This window comes from Crinia signifera, chromosome 1 (assembly GCF_055691185.1).
Source record: "Crinia signifera chromosome 1, ASM5569118v1, whole genome shotgun sequence".
Taxonomy (NCBI): domain Eukaryota; kingdom Metazoa; phylum Chordata; class Amphibia; order Anura; family Myobatrachidae; genus Crinia; species Crinia signifera.
In genome coordinates, this window is record NC_139217.1 from 203,553,498 (window position 1) to 203,569,623 (window position 16,126).

General features: G+C 45.8%; 1 protein-coding gene across 1 annotated transcript in view; it reads right to left on the reverse strand.

Moving 5' to 3' along the window:
• Positions 1 to 16,126, reverse strand: part of ARHGEF18 (Rho/Rac guanine nucleotide exchange factor 18) — a 298,383-nt gene that overhangs the window by 198,099 nt on the left and 84,158 nt on the right. The window contains 3 exon segments of the mRNA XM_083179196.1: positions 4,739 to 4,796; positions 9,270 to 9,384; positions 15,342 to 15,519. Of these exon segments, the coding sequence (XP_083035322.1) occupies positions 4,739 to 4,796; positions 9,270 to 9,384; positions 15,342 to 15,519 (351 nt within the window).

Below are 16,126 nucleotides of genomic sequence, written 5' to 3' on the forward strand. Positions count from 1 at the left end.
CTTACTCAGTAGTGGGCCTACTGTAGTTCTGCAGAGCAGTGCAAAAAAAAAAGATTTTACTTCGGAGATGATTAAAATCAAATAGAGATGCAGGGGGCTTTCTTAGAAGCATATATACACTGCTCAAAACATAAAGGGAACACTTAAACAACACAATGTAACTCCAAGTCAATCACATTTCTGTGAAATCAAACTTAGGAAGCAACACCGATTGACAATCAATTTCACATGCTGTTGTGCTAATGGAAAAGACAACAGGTGGAAATGCTTTCTGGCTGATGTTTTGGTAACTTTTGAAAGCTGGCGGTGCTTTCACTCTAGAGGTAGCATGAGACTGAGTCTACAACTAGGGATGCCAATCCCGGGGCATTTTTTCAATCCCGGGAATCGGTATTGAAAAATGCTCGATCCCGGGATTGGCATCCCTAAAAGAAAACTGCCCCTGAGCCCCACATTTACTTACATCTGAGGCAGCGGGTATGAGGCAGAGGTGCTGAGGCAGCGGGTATGACGGCGGTGGCACTTGGGATCCTGCATACTGCCGGGAAAGGTCAGGCGGTGTGAGGGTTCCGGCGCTGGAGGGCCGGCGCTGCGGCCTGCGCAGCGTGACCTATGACCGCATGGGTCGGGAACAGCCGGGCAGCGTCTGAGAGGGTGCTCAGATGCTGCCTGGCATTAGACTGCGCATGCGCAGTCTAATCCCAAAATTTAAATCCCGGACATTTTGGGGCCGGATCCCGCCGATCCCGATCCTGGGATTGGCCACCCTATCTACAACCCACACAAGTGGCTCAGTTAGTGCAGCTCATCCAGGATGGCACATCAATGCGAGCTGTGGCAAGAAGGTTTGCTGTGTCTGTCAGCATAGTGGCCAGAGCAAGGATGCGCTACCAGGAGACAGGCCAGTACATCAGGAGATGTGGAGGAGGCCATAGGAGGGCAACAACCCAGCAGCAGGACCGCTACCTCCGCCTTTGTGCAAGGAGGAACAGGAGGAGCACTGCCAGAGCTGCCTCCAGCAGGCCACAAATGTGCATGTGTCTACTCACACGGTCAGAAACAAACTCCATGAGGGTAGTATGAGGGCCCAACATCCACAGGTGGGGGTTGTGCTTACAGCCCAACACCGTGCAGGATGTTTGGCATTTGCCAGAGAACACCAAGATTGGCAAATTCACCACTGGTGCTCTGTGCTCTTCACAGATGAAAGCAGGTTCACATTAAGCACATGATAGACGTGACAGAGCCTGGAGACGCCAAGGTGAACGTTCTGCTGCCTGCAATAACCTCCAGCATGACCGGTTTGGCAATGGGTCAGTAATGGTGTGGGGTGGCATTTATTTGGGGGGGCCGCACAGCCCTCCATGTGCTCGCCAGAGGTTGCCTGACTGCCATTAGGTACCGAGATGAGATCCTCAGACGCCTTGTGAGACTATATGCTGTTGCGGTAGGCCCTGGGTTCCTCCTAATGCAAGACAATAATAGACCTCATGTGGCTGGAGTGTGTTAGCAGTTCCTGCAAGGCATTGATGCTATGGACTGGCCTGCCTGTTCCCCAGACCTGAATGCAATTGAGCACATCTGGGACATCATGTCTCGCTCCATCCACTAACGCCACTTTGCACCACAGACTGTCCAGGAGTTGGCGGATGCTTTAGTCCAGGTCTGGGAGGAGATCCCTCAGGAAACCATCCGCCACCTCATCAGGAGCATGCCCAGGCGTTGTAGGGAGGACATACAGGCACATGGAGTCCACACACACTACTGAGCCTCATTTTGACTTTTTTTAAGGACAAAGTTTGATCAGCCTGTAGTTTGTTTTTCCACTTTAATTTTGAGGGTGACTCTAAATCCAGACCTCCATGGGTTAATAAATTTGATTTCCATTGATAATTTTTGTGTGAATTTGTTGTCAGCACATTCAGGTATGTAAAGAAAAAATTATTTAATAAGAATATTTCATTCATTCAGATCTAGGATGTGTTATGTTAGTGTTCCCTTTATTTTTTTAACAGTGTATATAAAGTGGTTAAAGTGATTTCCACCACCTCTAATGGTAGGGGGAAGAGTTCCACCTCTCTACCACAGCTCTGAACAGTAATTCCAACAGAAAAGCCTGTCTCAGCGGCTTCTTTTTCATGTGATGTCATACCGTCATCGACGCTGAAGTTAAGAAGAGCGACTAAGATGAGCAGGCTCTGTGCTTGCTGAAGACAGGGTGAGAGGGGGCTGGAGGGACTCAAAGGTGGGGAAGCTGCTGGAGGGACATGGGGCATGGAGATGCTGAGATACATGGACAGTGAGCTGCTGAAGTGACAGCACTACTGTGTAATTTAATATGAATCAAGTGCACTACATGTAGTGTAATGTGTATATGATTGTGCTACTGTGTGTTGTAATTTTAATTGTAGTTACCATTGCGTGACCACACCCCATCCTTGTGGGACCATTATCCCTTTATGGGAGGTAGGGCACAAATTCCCTTGCACTGGTCTACACCCTAATGAGATCTGTGTCCGAGCACACGCGCAGGGGGGGGGGGGGGGGTATGGTCGACGTTGGGGGAAAGGAGTTCCACCACCTCTCCAGGACCACTTTAAGCCCTGTATATATAGAGAAAGGGGCACGCACCATTTTCACTTTCAAAGGACTGATTTTTGCATTAGATTTAAGCTGGTGGAGACATGGGGTGAGATTTAATAGGATGAGAGATTCAGAAAGTGAGAGGTTTGGGAAGAAATCTCCTGTTTTTTTAAAGCGGCAATCATTTACACTGCAAAACCAGTTTGATTCTGAAGTGTAAATGATTGCCGCTTTAAAAAAAATGGCGATTTCTTCCCAAATCTCTCACTTTCTGAATCTCTCATCCTATTAAATCTGACCCAGGGTTACATCCTATACATTTAATAAAACCCACATTGCACATTTCAGTTTGACATAATAGTAATTCTATGACCACTTTTCCCAATGTAGGACACTGGTTTAAACATAACTAAAGAGAGTAATAAAGGTAGTCCTGATGGTGTCCATTATTTATTGAGGCAATCAAATTGAAACTGAGCAGTATATCACTGAACAAATGTAAGCAGGGATGACTCTATAATGTGATATGGGGCTGTACTTTTTCGGTCACATTTGCAGTGTCCCTTTTAAGTGTTTTGAAATAGTTTCCACCTCTCCACACAGTTACATCAGATGCACTTGCAGCGTGCAGAAGACATTTCCTAAGAGCATAGGCATGCACATTGTGTCTGGTAAAGAATAAAGATGTACCTTACTGAACATATATACTGGAAGTATTATGGCAGTCAGTAAATGCATATACTGTACAAGCATGCTGTTGGTCATTATGTGATATCATGCATCTACGGTATTTGAGGCAAATATTCCCATTCATACAAGAACCTTAAATTCATTCTCCCCCTAAGCCATACCATAGTATGTGAAAACAAGGGTAATTTTTTTCTAGCCCCCTACTTGAATGTGAGGTAAGAATTAAAAGACAGGAGTATTAATTATAAGGGAGGAGGCAATGTTGCAAAGAGCAGACCACATAAAGGATAGTTGTCATTAACGGGAAGCAGTAATACAATTAAATATGAGATAAAATAAGCCACATCTCTGATTTGCCACTTTCAAAGCCCACTAATTGGCCCACTAATTGGGGCCACTGGATAAATGGATTAATTGGCCTAAGTGGTGCAATATTGATGGGAAGAACAGTAGTAGGGTCCCCATAGCGATATCAGAGCAGGGCTTAAGTAAGTAGAAAGGGGTGCATTTTTGGAAACATCCCCAGTTAGTGAGTAGCTATAGAGACTGTTCCCTAGCTATAGAGACTGTTCCCTATATTTTATTTTCTATATTCTGTTTGACAAGTACTGTTTGACACAAGGTACTAGTAGTCCTTGTCAACTCTCAATGGCATAACCTTTCTACTAATCATAACCACTGTAACTTGCATGCAATAAAACACTCTAAAACACAATAGCAACACATAAAAAGTATGCTGTTGTGCCAGTGCCGGATTAAACACAGGGCGACAGGAGCGTTCGCCCCTGGACCTCCACGCATCAGGGGCCCCCACATTGGCACTGGTGCAGCAATGGCAGGTGGGTGGCAGGCAGCAAGATAGGGCAGTCAGGTGGTCCCTGCTGCAGCTGGGCACTGCAGATGGGAAGTCAGCGGAGTGGTCCCTGCGGCGGATGGGAAGTCAGTTGCGAGGTCCCTGCAGCAGATGAGCAGAAGTAGTGCTACTAGTTCCCATCCGCCGCAAAAACCCCACCGCTGACTGCCCATCTGCCGCAGGGACCACTCCGCTGACTTCTTATCTGGCGCAGGGACCCCGCTGCCCGTATCCCTGCTGCACGGAACCCCGACTGCCTACATCCTCGCTGCCCGGATCCCCGCTGCCCAGGTACCCTCAGCTTCAGTGGAGGGGGGTGTGGCGCACCGCAATTATGTTGTTCAGGGCCACCTTTTTCCGGCCCGGTGTTGTGCCCTCGGATAATTAAAATAAATCATTTTATTATATCCACCATACAATTTAGTCAAGTGCAGCTGCAACAGGTGCTGTCGCAATTTGCATGGACAGTTTTCAAAACATGAGTGAAGGGTAATTACTACATATGTGCTCAGCAGTGAAATAGGCACATGTGCGCAAAACCAAACATGCTGTGTGTCCTCATAGTTTGTATGGTCACTGCAATATAAAAAAAAATCTATTGAATTTTCATACACATGGGTTGGTTCCACGTGGTCCTTTTCAATAACTTCCATCTGTGGTGGTTGAATTACTGAAAAATAAACATACATAATCATTATTATTATTACTTATTATTCAACTGATAATTGGCTTTGATTGGACGAGTGCAGCGGCCATTTGTCATTAACGGTTAAATCTATAGATTAAATTTTTGAAGCGACTTCTTCTCATGTTCAATTATTTGTGAGAAATGTTTGAACTTTAGGTTTTCTACACAAATTGAGCAAGGTGAGTGAGTTCACACTTGTTATAGTTACATTGGGCCTTATTCGAGTTCACTCTTTCAGACAAAATCCTTCTTAGATGGACAAAACCATGTGCACTGCAGGGGGGCAGATGTAACTTGTGCAGATCTAATTAGATTTGGGTGGGGTTTTACTTCAAAGTGAGATCTATATTGCAGTGTAGAAATAAAGCAGTCAGTATTTACCCTGCAAAGAATCACCAAAAAATCACCAAATCTATTTCCATCTGTACATGTTACACCTGCCCCCCTGCAGTGCACATGGTTTTGTCCATCTAAGAAGGATTTTGTCAGAAAGAGTGAACTCGAATAAGGCCCATTGTGTAGAATTTTTTAAAATTTTCCATGTGAACAGTGAACTAAAACAAAGAATTCTTTGCGTATCTATATTGAGAGTCAAACGCTGATTGGCCCATCTGGCTGCCCAGCATGCAGAGAGACGGGAGCATGCTGTAAGGCCAGGCCTCCCTGGATTGTGGGTCATGGCATGCCTCCGTGAGATGTGACCACGCCCCCTGTCATGTGAATGCACATATAGTACACTACCAGGGCTGTCTAAGAGCACCAGTCCTTTTGCTTCCCACAATCAGCAACATGAGTAATAACTTGTTACTGACTCCAAAAACTAGGTATCATTTCACAGCAAAAAGCAAACATTACACTAGCAAATGTATTATCACAATTATGTTAAGGATAATGTGGGAATCCTTTAAGTTTTGATTAAGCCATAAGCCATTATTTGAGCTATGACCTGGGACAGGCTACCCAACACTTACTGCTACATGGCTTTTGGAATGTTAATGTCATTTTCTTTTCTTAATGTTATTAACACTAGGGTCGGGATATAATGGGAAATCTATACAGCTCTATAAAGTCAGATAAAATCAGACCTGTTTTTATTAATTTTTTTGCTGAGTTGTATTCAGCAATTACTCAAAATAGCTCATTTACTTTTTACTTTAGAGCGGACTGACATTTCCTTATTGCTAACAGCAGCAGGTGTTCTTTTCCAGGTTAATCTAATTTGCTAGTGTTTTGGGGGCACCTGTTTTATTTGGTGGTTGCTTTTGGTTCTAGCCCACAAATGTGGAACACATACCCTCCAACATTTGAAGATAAGAAATCGGTACGCATTCAGGAAGGCCATGGGCAAAAAGGGTGTAACCACGTCCCCTTTCCGAATGTGTACTGTGCACCAACTACTACACGTATCATGCAGCTCATGTCACATGATGGCTTGGTGGGCTGCTGGCATATTAAATAAGTATATTTAATATATACTTATTTAATAAATAGGTATATTAAATATACTTATTTAATATGCCAGCAGCCCACCAAGCCATCATGTGATATGGGCTGCAGGCCTGGCAGCATGTCACACGATGGAGACTGGTCAAGTGAGGAGATAATTTTATTATTCAAACTGCAGCCTGAGCCACCTACTTGCTGCACTTGCTCGGAGTGTCTGATGTGGAAGTGGCAGGCTCCAATGGCGAAGATGATCCCCCGTCACGCACCCCCGCCGCCGGGGCTGGCCACCGCACCCCTCTCAGCCCTCAGGCAGCGCAGATTCACGCCCACAGTTACAGTCTGCACATGACTGAGACTGAGGGCTGAGTCGATGTCCTTTCCGATGTGTGCGCAGGGTGTGCGGTGCCAGTCTGTGATGTCATGACGCACGGGACCGCCCCGCAATGCACTCTTGGGAAAGGGGGAGAGTGGAGAGCCGGCGCAGCACCAGGCAGCTGATGGAGTGGAGCCAGGAGGATTGGCACAGTGAGTAACTGACCGCCACGGGGAAGTCCAAAAAGAGGTACATTTGGTACAATTTATATTTGCCGGTACAGACTGTTCAAAAATGGTACTGTACCGGCAAATTTGGTACATTTGGGGGGTATGGGAACAGCTTTATTTTTACATTGCAATTTAAACACCTTCCTACCAAATATAAGTAATCTACCCCAAATGAGACACGTTGAGCGGGCATCACAATACCAAGCAGCTTAAGTATAAACATCGGGACAAAAAAAATCAGAGAGTTATAATTTTCACTAGTCACACAGCAGTCTTCCTTACCAGTCCCATTGCTGTCAGTTATTCAGCAGGGGCGGATTTAGGGATGAGGGCCTCCCTAGGCACAACATTAATGTTCGCACCACCACCACCGCCCCCCCCCCCCCACCTAATTGTATTATTTTTATTGATTACTTATAAGCCCTCATTTGATAATAGCCAATATAATGGATTTATTAAAAAAAGCCACTAACTGTGACATGTTATTTTATTATGAATACATATTTTCTAAGTACAGTAGGACAGTTTACAGGGGCAGTATCTGCATGTCCTATCTATTTACACTAAGATGGAATATAGTACAGTACAGTGGATATTTTGCAGTTTTTGGTAAATTTTGGGCTGACTACTATAACAGGCATCCAAGTGCCGCCCCCAAACATGTGCCGCCCCTAGGCACGTGCCTCCCGTGCCTAATGGGAAATTTGGCTCTATTATTTAGGTGATGTGCTTCTGCTGGTGGTTTTTCTAAGGATACACATAGTGGGTGAGATTTAATAGGATGAGAGATTCAGAAAGTGAGAGATTTGATTAAGAAATCTCCAGTTTTTTTAAAGAGGCAATCATTTGCACTGCAAAACCAGTTTAAAACTCTGGAGATTTCTCACCAAATCCCTCACTTTCTGTATCTCTCATCCTATTAAATTTCTCCCATGGTGCCTAAATAACATTATTCTTGATGGTGTTTCTCCAGAGGCCAGGCTGCATGAGTGCCATCATGTTTCTTTGACTTTGTGAATCCTTTTACTTTGGACTAACTTACAACATGACCTGTGTATCCAATGCCTTTTGGGAGCACCCAATTTAAACTCCTCACCTACACATTGCCATTACAATTTATCTACATAGTTCCTGGTTCCAGCGTCCACAGATCTGCCCTCTGACTCCTGTATATTCCATTGTACACTTTTAGTCCTATAAATCCATTGTGCAAATTATTGTATCTGATTCCTCTGGTTTAGAACTTACTGCATTCCTCGCTGCTATCAGAGCTTCCCTGCTACAACAGAGTGCATCGTCTATATCTGTGCTTCAGCCTAACAAGTGCACATAGGGCCTCATTCAGATCTCATCAGTACTGCGTGCATTTGCACGCAGTACCGATGTTGCACGTCTGCGCATGCGGGAATCTGCGCATGTGCAGACGTATGGTGCGTGCACCCACGGCGACCTTTCGGTTCGCCAGGTGCATGCACCCATGCCGGCGTGGGGGGGGGGGCGGAGATGGGCGGGGGACGCTGGGCTGCCCCATTACCATATGGGAACACCCAGTGTTCCATGGGCATTCCCATGAGAAAGCTGGGCGTTCTCATGGTAATGAGGCAGTGACGTGGGTGAGGGGGCGGGTAGCTGACATCACCGGATGTCAACTGCAGGCACATATTCACGCCAGCGTGCACGCAAATGTAAGTAACTGAAAAGTCACTTGTATATACGTGCACGCTAAACATCATTCGATGGTCGGTGACCATGGAAAGATGTGGGTGGTTACCCGAGCCATATCCATTCGCAGCTGTTCGGGCGAAGCCACACTTTGAGGGGGCGGGGGGGGGGCGGTCGTTTGCCGGGCGGGGTTTGGTGGACTCGCAAGGCTGCGAATTCGCAGCCTTGCAAATCAACCAGAATAACCCCCATAGTTACCACCTTGGAGTCTCAGCTAAGCCTACCAAATGCACATAGGTACTAGCATGCAGTAGAAGCTAAGCCTACCAAGTACCTGCTGTACTTTTTACACCATACAAGTGTGCTCCACATTATGCACTACTGATCATCTGCTCAAGGCTACTCCATAACAAGCAGTGTGTTCCATCTCCATTTACTCAGTGCTACTGCACTTCATTTACAAGCAGTGTGCTTCAAATCAAGTCACCCACTGCTATCATTCTTGTACTCAGCCAGTGGAGTAACAATAGCCTCCACAGACAGTGGTGACATGCACCTGACATGGAAATTACACCATCTACATGGGAATATGATTTTAGAATCACCTACAACAATGCAAGTGACAGAACTTCATTAAGATATTTATGGGTATTAATGGCAAGAAACACCGACATTTTATCCATTTGCCATTTGTCACTATTGTATATTTAAAACAGTTTTCATTATATTTCCAATCTATAATATTTGCATTGTGAAAACATGTTTAGGCGCAGAGACATACAAATAGATAAATGCATTTCTCACCTTCAATTACTGGACAAGATGTTTCCAAACTTCGTGAGATCCTTGGGGTTGAAATCTTATCCAGTGTGGAAGGCATTGACTTTGAACGCAATCTCTTTCCAGAGCTGTCCTCATCCTGACAATATTTGAATCCAAATATGTTAAATTCAGAACACAGCCTTCGAGCAGTAGTAGTAGCACTGCATTACTAGCTTGGTATGACTAGCCTGGATAAGCAAGCAACCATTTGCTCTTACCACTGATTATGTGGTGGTTTAAAAATAAGCACTTAAAATTGTATCAATAAATGTGTCTACTGTAAGTTGATTGCTCTTGTTGATTGCAGATGGACAGAGCCTTACCTCTGTATAGACACTGTGGGCCTTATTCTAGTTCGCTCTCAGAGGCAAATTCCTTCTTAGCTGGACAAAACCGTGAGCACTGAAGGTGGGGGCAGATGTAACATGTGCAGAGAGAATTAGATTTGGGTGGGGTTTTTCTTCAGTGAGATCTATATTGCAGTGTAAAAATAAAGCACTCAGTATTTTCCCTGCACAGAAACAAAATAACTCACCCAAAGCTAAATCACTCTGCACATGTTACATCTGCCCCCCTTCAGTGCACATGGTTTTGTCCAGCTAAAAAGTAATTTGCCTCTAAGAGTGAACTAGAATAAGGCCCTGTGTCACAAAGATAAAAATATAAATATTTAAATGATAAAAGATAAAAATGTTAGTACTTGTTTCCTAGCACGACACCCGTCGGAGTTAATTGCATACCTTAAGTTAAGGTACTTAAGGTATGCGATCAATGCGATGGACACAATTTTCTGTCAATTACCAGTCTTTATTGCCGGCAAAGAGAAAATCGTGTTGAATTAATGTTAAATTACCTGTCAATGTTAAAATCGCGTTGATGCGATCAACGCGATCGATGCGATTTTACATAGGGTACAATGTTAAATGGCCCCCAGACCCCATTTTTCATTGTATGCCCCCCATTGTTAACACCACCCCACTATTGACGCCAACCCGAAGCATGGCAAGTGCAGCGAGCCCGCGAGGGGTGGCGGTACGCGTCCTCCGACCTTTTCATACCCCCACTATCCACGTTGGCGTGGTGTTGATTTTATATAGTGTGACAAGCACAGCGAGCCACAGAGCCCGAAGCGTGGCGAGGGGACGCGTAATACCTGTGAAGTAATGCGCGTCCCCTTGCGGGACTCGCTACGCTCGCCACGCTTCGGCCTCGGTGGCTCGCTGCACTCGCCACACTATATAATAATATCAACTCCACGCCGACGTGCATAGTGGGGGGTATGAAAAGGTCGGAGGACGTGTACCGCAGCGCTCGCCACGCTTCGGGTTGGCGTTCATCGTGGGGTGGTGTTAACAATGGGGGACCATTTCACCCATGAGGGGGGCTATGCAATTAAAATTGGGGTTTCGGGGGCTTTTAACATTGGGCCCAATGATAAAATGGTCTCAGGGATTATTTTACATTGATTCCAATGTAAAAATCGCGTAGATCGCATCGCATGCGATTTGGTTGCATGCGATGCGATCAACGCAATTTTTTTGGTCCCGATGCTTAAGATAAAAATTGCTGACGCCGTGCTAGGAAACAAGTACCAAAATGTTGGACCCTACTGAAGGTCAGTAATTGCATTTAATAGAAAGGGCACAATGTCAACAAGAAATAAAGTTATCATTTTGATATACATGTATCAGTTTTCCATTTTAAAGGAGAGTTGATTGATATCTTCCTAGGATAATGGCAGAATATAGAACACTTTCCTGGTGCCAGAAATTCAGGTGAAAAAATAAGTTTGGTGTCCCCAAGAATTTCTGAAACCAAAACACCAGGCTCTTGGCCAGGTCCTGGTTCCCAAAATACGGGGGAAAAAGGACTAGGGGGCCCCCCGTATTTTGAAAACCGGCACCAGGTTCAAACAGCCAGCAGGGTAATACCACAGCCGGGGGAAACAATTTATATTAGTTTCCCCGGCCAAAGCATTTACCCTGTGGCTGGTCAGGCCACACAGGGACCCTGGGTGAATGGGGACCCCCCTCCACAATTAACCCTGCCCAGCCTGAAGCCCGGGGCTGTCCCCGGTGCTTCAGGTTGGTGGGCACCAGCCTGATTCCAATGTCTAAAAAAATAGACTCATTAACTATTGGGTTCTGCTGTGCATGCCCAATAATGCCCTGCATGCTGGAATTTGTGGTTCACCAAGTCCCAGTATGTGGGGGAGGCTGGCTGGGTCTCATAGTTCCATATCAGAACATGTTAATTGTCACGTTTCATGAAGCACCAGGTGGAGTGTAACGGAGGCTGGGTGCTTTAATATAAGGTTGTTGCATTACAATGACTTGTAAATCTGCCCTATTTATAAATTGTATTTTCCCAAAAATACAGCCGTGCTGGTTGTATGGAATTATTTCTGGTATCAGCCATTTTCGTATTTCCTAGTAAATTTCCCCCACAGTGTTTTAAGAGAGGAGGAGGCCCAGTGGCGTAAATAAGGCTCCGCAACCCCCGCGGTGGCGGGGGGGAGCCGGTGCCACAGGGGCGCAGGTGCCCCGCTGATACTTGCAATGCATCGCACACTGCCTGCTGCAGCCCACAGCGCACAGCTTGGTCTGATAGATGGGAGGGGAGAGGACTCAGGGGAGTAGAGGGGAGGCATCTTACAGTACTTCCTGTTTTATTAACCCCGGCAGGCATCCTGTCAGTCTGAGCCGGGGCCGGGCTCCCTCGCACACAAGCGCCGCTGATCAGCAGTCCGGCGCGCTAATGCATGTCCTGGCTGCACCCCCACAACTATAAAGACGGCCAACGCAGTGTCATGAGTGCTGGCTCTCATGTATGCTGCTGATCACCCGCCCGGCGGATTCCCCCCCCCCCCCCGCCCGGTAACGCCGGTGGGAATGGAGTCTGCACAGCAAGCATATAGATGCGGGGCTGCGTGCGTTGTTAACAAGCTCTGCCTTATTGTGCCCATTTGCCTACCCGTGCTTGCTCTCTTTCCTCGGGCCGTGACCTGTACTGGGCTGCCTGGGCTGTTGGAGGAAGAGAAAGGGCTGCAGCTGAAGAGGAAATGCCTCTCCACAGCCCCAACATGTAAGTTGAATTTAAAGTAACTATTAGTAGCAGGCAGGCACAGCACTAGGTTTGGCTGCCTGACTAAATTGACTTTTGTGTGTGCATGTGTGTTTTTGGACAGTGCAGTCACAAGCTGACATTGGTTGTGTGACATGTATAAGCCATGTTAGATGCCTATCTTTAACTATATACCTCCCAGCCTAAACTTAATTGTACACCCCCTGTAGCCTGCCTACCCCTACGTATACATCCCCAACACCACAGCCTAGCCCTATCTATACACCCGCCACCTAATTTAAGGTGCCCATACACGCTGTGATAGCAGCACGCGTTGCGATGCGTTATGGGCTGGATCGCAACGCATGCATTTTGCATGTGATTTGCATGCGATGTGATCCGCGGGTAGTACAAAAAGTATGTGCAGCACATACTTTTTGTACTATGCGATGCCGCGGAAGCATGCATCTCATATCACGCTGCTATAGTAGCGTGTATGGGCACCTTAACTATACATCCCCCACACCCTCAGACTAACTCTGACTATGCACCCCCTGTAGCCCAACCCTAACTATACACCCCACACCCCCACATTCTAACTAACTATACACCCCCCACAGCCTAACTCTAACTACATCCCCCTGAAGCCCAACCTTAACTAGGGGGGGGGGGGGCGCCTGAAAATATTTTGGCTGGGGGGAGCAAAAATTATAGTTACGCCACTGAGGAGGCCTGTGTGCAGCCTCCTCCATCTGAGCCCCCTCCTTTCTGCCTGCAGAGCTGTAGGGTGAGATGTAATAGAGTGCAAATTTTAGACTTTTGCTAAATCTTTGCAAAAAATGGCAGAATTTGCCTGTTTTGTCCAAATCGCAAATGTAATGAATGGTATAGCTTTATTGCACACATTAATTTTACATCAACATACATTACCATCCCATGCTCCAGTGGTGATCCTCTGCTGCAGCCCACCCCGTACTGACTTGGAGTGAGCCGGCTCCCCTCGCACTACTGACAGCCGAGAATGCTGCCACAGCAGGAGGAGGTTGAGGATCCATCTCAGGCTGCAGTCCTGGAACAGACTGTGCTGGTGCTGCTTGAAGTTTAGTGGGTAAGCTGTAGGACCTACGCATACACTCTCAGGCTGTGAGTATTGACTGTATGTTGGTGTAAAACTAATGTGTTTAATAAAGCTATACCATTCTGGGTGTGTGTTTTTATTTGAACCTTCTTTTTACATGTGAACTACAAGTCTAAGGAGGCCCATTAATGCCCCACATGTGGCCAAGTTCCAGCATGCTGGGGAGGACTACTGTGACTTGTAGCAATATTATTTAGTCTAATTGCACAGGTATCAGCCCGGCGTCCACCGCCTTGGGATATCGGGGACAGCCCCGGGCTTCAGCCCTAAATGGGTAAAGCTTGGGGGGGTCCCCACTCCCCCAGGTACTCCATCCAGGACTGACCAGCCATGGTGCGCATGTTACGGTCAGAGGACCTTACGTAAAATGTGTTCCCTGGGTGTGAAATGACACCATGAGCGGTTGGAGCCCTGCACTGGTTCCAAAATATGGAGGAACCCCTGATTTTTTATTTTATTTTTGGAACCAGGACTAGTCCAAGAGTCTGGGGCTGGTTTTGGAAATACGGGGGACCCCTACGCTTTTTGTCCCCCGTATATTTTTGGAGCCAGGCCCGGCTCAATGAGCTGGGGCTGGTTATGCTCAGGAGGAAGGACTCCATACCATTAATTTTTTACTAAATACCGCATACTTTCATGTCTAAAAATTTGCACAATATGAGTACTAAAAATCACACATTGGAGAGGAGACACATACTAAAAATCGCAAATTTTTGTTACTAAAAATCGCACCTTTTCCTTACTAAAAATCGCAATTAATCGCAATGGAGTGGTATGATGAAAATTGCGTCACCGGACTAGTGTGACCCGACTAGCCCTGATTTGAACCCCATAGAACATCTGTGCGACGAACTTGAGCGCAGGTTGAGGTCGCGATCCCCTCGCCCTTCTACATTACCACAGTTGGTGACTGTACTGCAGGAGGAATGGCACAATATCCCACTATGTGTGCTACACGAACTTGTGGAAAGTTTAACACGACGAGTAGCTGCTGTTATTTCTGCAAAAGGTGGACCTACCCCCTATTGATTGTAAATAAACGCATGGTTTCCGTTGACATGTGGTGTCCAATGACGTTCTTCCATGTAGTGTATAAGAATAAATGAAACATGAAATAATTTTTTTTTACATAACAAAATATTCAATGGTAGATATATAATGCAGCATATATCTAAGACACTCCCCACAGAAAATAATATTTATTTTTGGGGTGTTTGGTAATAGCCCTAATAACTTTACCTACATGTGGGTAAAAAAAACTCACTCATAGTCCCTTATTCAGATCTGATTGCAGTACAAATTTGTTTGTAAAATGGGCAAAACCATGTGCACTGCAGTTGAGGCAGATGTAACAGGTGCAGAGAGAGTTACATTTGGGTGGGTTGAAACTGAAATCTAAATTGCAGTGTATAAATATTGCAGCCAGTATTTACCCTGCACAGAAACAAAATAACTCACACAAATCTAACTCTCTCAATATATGTTACATCTGCCCCACCTGCAGTGCACATGGTTTTGCCCATTTTCCAAACAAATTTGGGTACTTATGTATTATCTGGGCTCCCATGTTAAATGCACCCCATTTTTTCATACCCCTACTATCCAACTACGCATGGAGTTGATTTTATATAGTGTGGCGAGCGCAGCGAGTCACCGTGCCCGAAGCGTGGCGAGACCCGCGAGGGGAGGCGGTCTCATAAGAAAAACGGGAGCCCAGATATTACATAAGTACCCAAATTTGTACTGTGATCAGATCTGAATAAAGGCCATAAAGTATAAACGTTTTATCCCAAATACACATTACAATGGTACCGCTATCACCAATGTACTTATGAAATACTGTATATCTGTACCTTATTCTCTGTATCAGTATTTGTTGATTCAAGACTCCCAATATCTGTTTCTATCCTTAGATTCGCTTTTGTTGCCCATGTTCGTGATAATGGAAGAATCTCTTGTGTTGTGACACTGGTGGTAGCTTCCATTTCCCTCTCTCCATCACTGTCCATCTCTGAAGTATCAAGGCTAAACCTTCAAAGACACGTCATATTTTATACATTACTATATATTGAGCCTTTAATCTGCCATCTCATCTCACCTTATTCAGGTCCATTCGCAGGGCCACGTTCATTCGCACGGGGCCGGTGTATGTTGTTTGTGCATGCCCATTTCTGCGCATGCACATACTGTTTGCTGTTGCCTGGGTGCACGCACCCATCCTTGCGGGACGGGGACAAGGGCAGTGGTGCATTCCATTAGCATATGGGAGCGCCCAGCATTTCATGGGCATTCCCATGAGAACGCTTTCTTCCCTCAGAGTGCACATGCACATCTAAGGTTGCTCTGAGCAACCTTAGATGTGCATGTGCCTTCCACATCATTCAATGTGATGATGATGGCGACCATCAAAAGATGCAAAAATGTAAAACATCCATTCGCATGCCGTGTGAACGTACGTGCCGTGCAAATGGTGGGCTGGCGTGCGGGATCTGATCGACTCACAAGGATGCGAATCTGCATCCAAGCGAATCAACCAGAATAACCCCCACAGTCTTGCTATCCCCTACACTACTACCTAATGGACGTCATATATTATGATAATTGATAAATGTTTATGAACACGGCAATTAATGAAGGA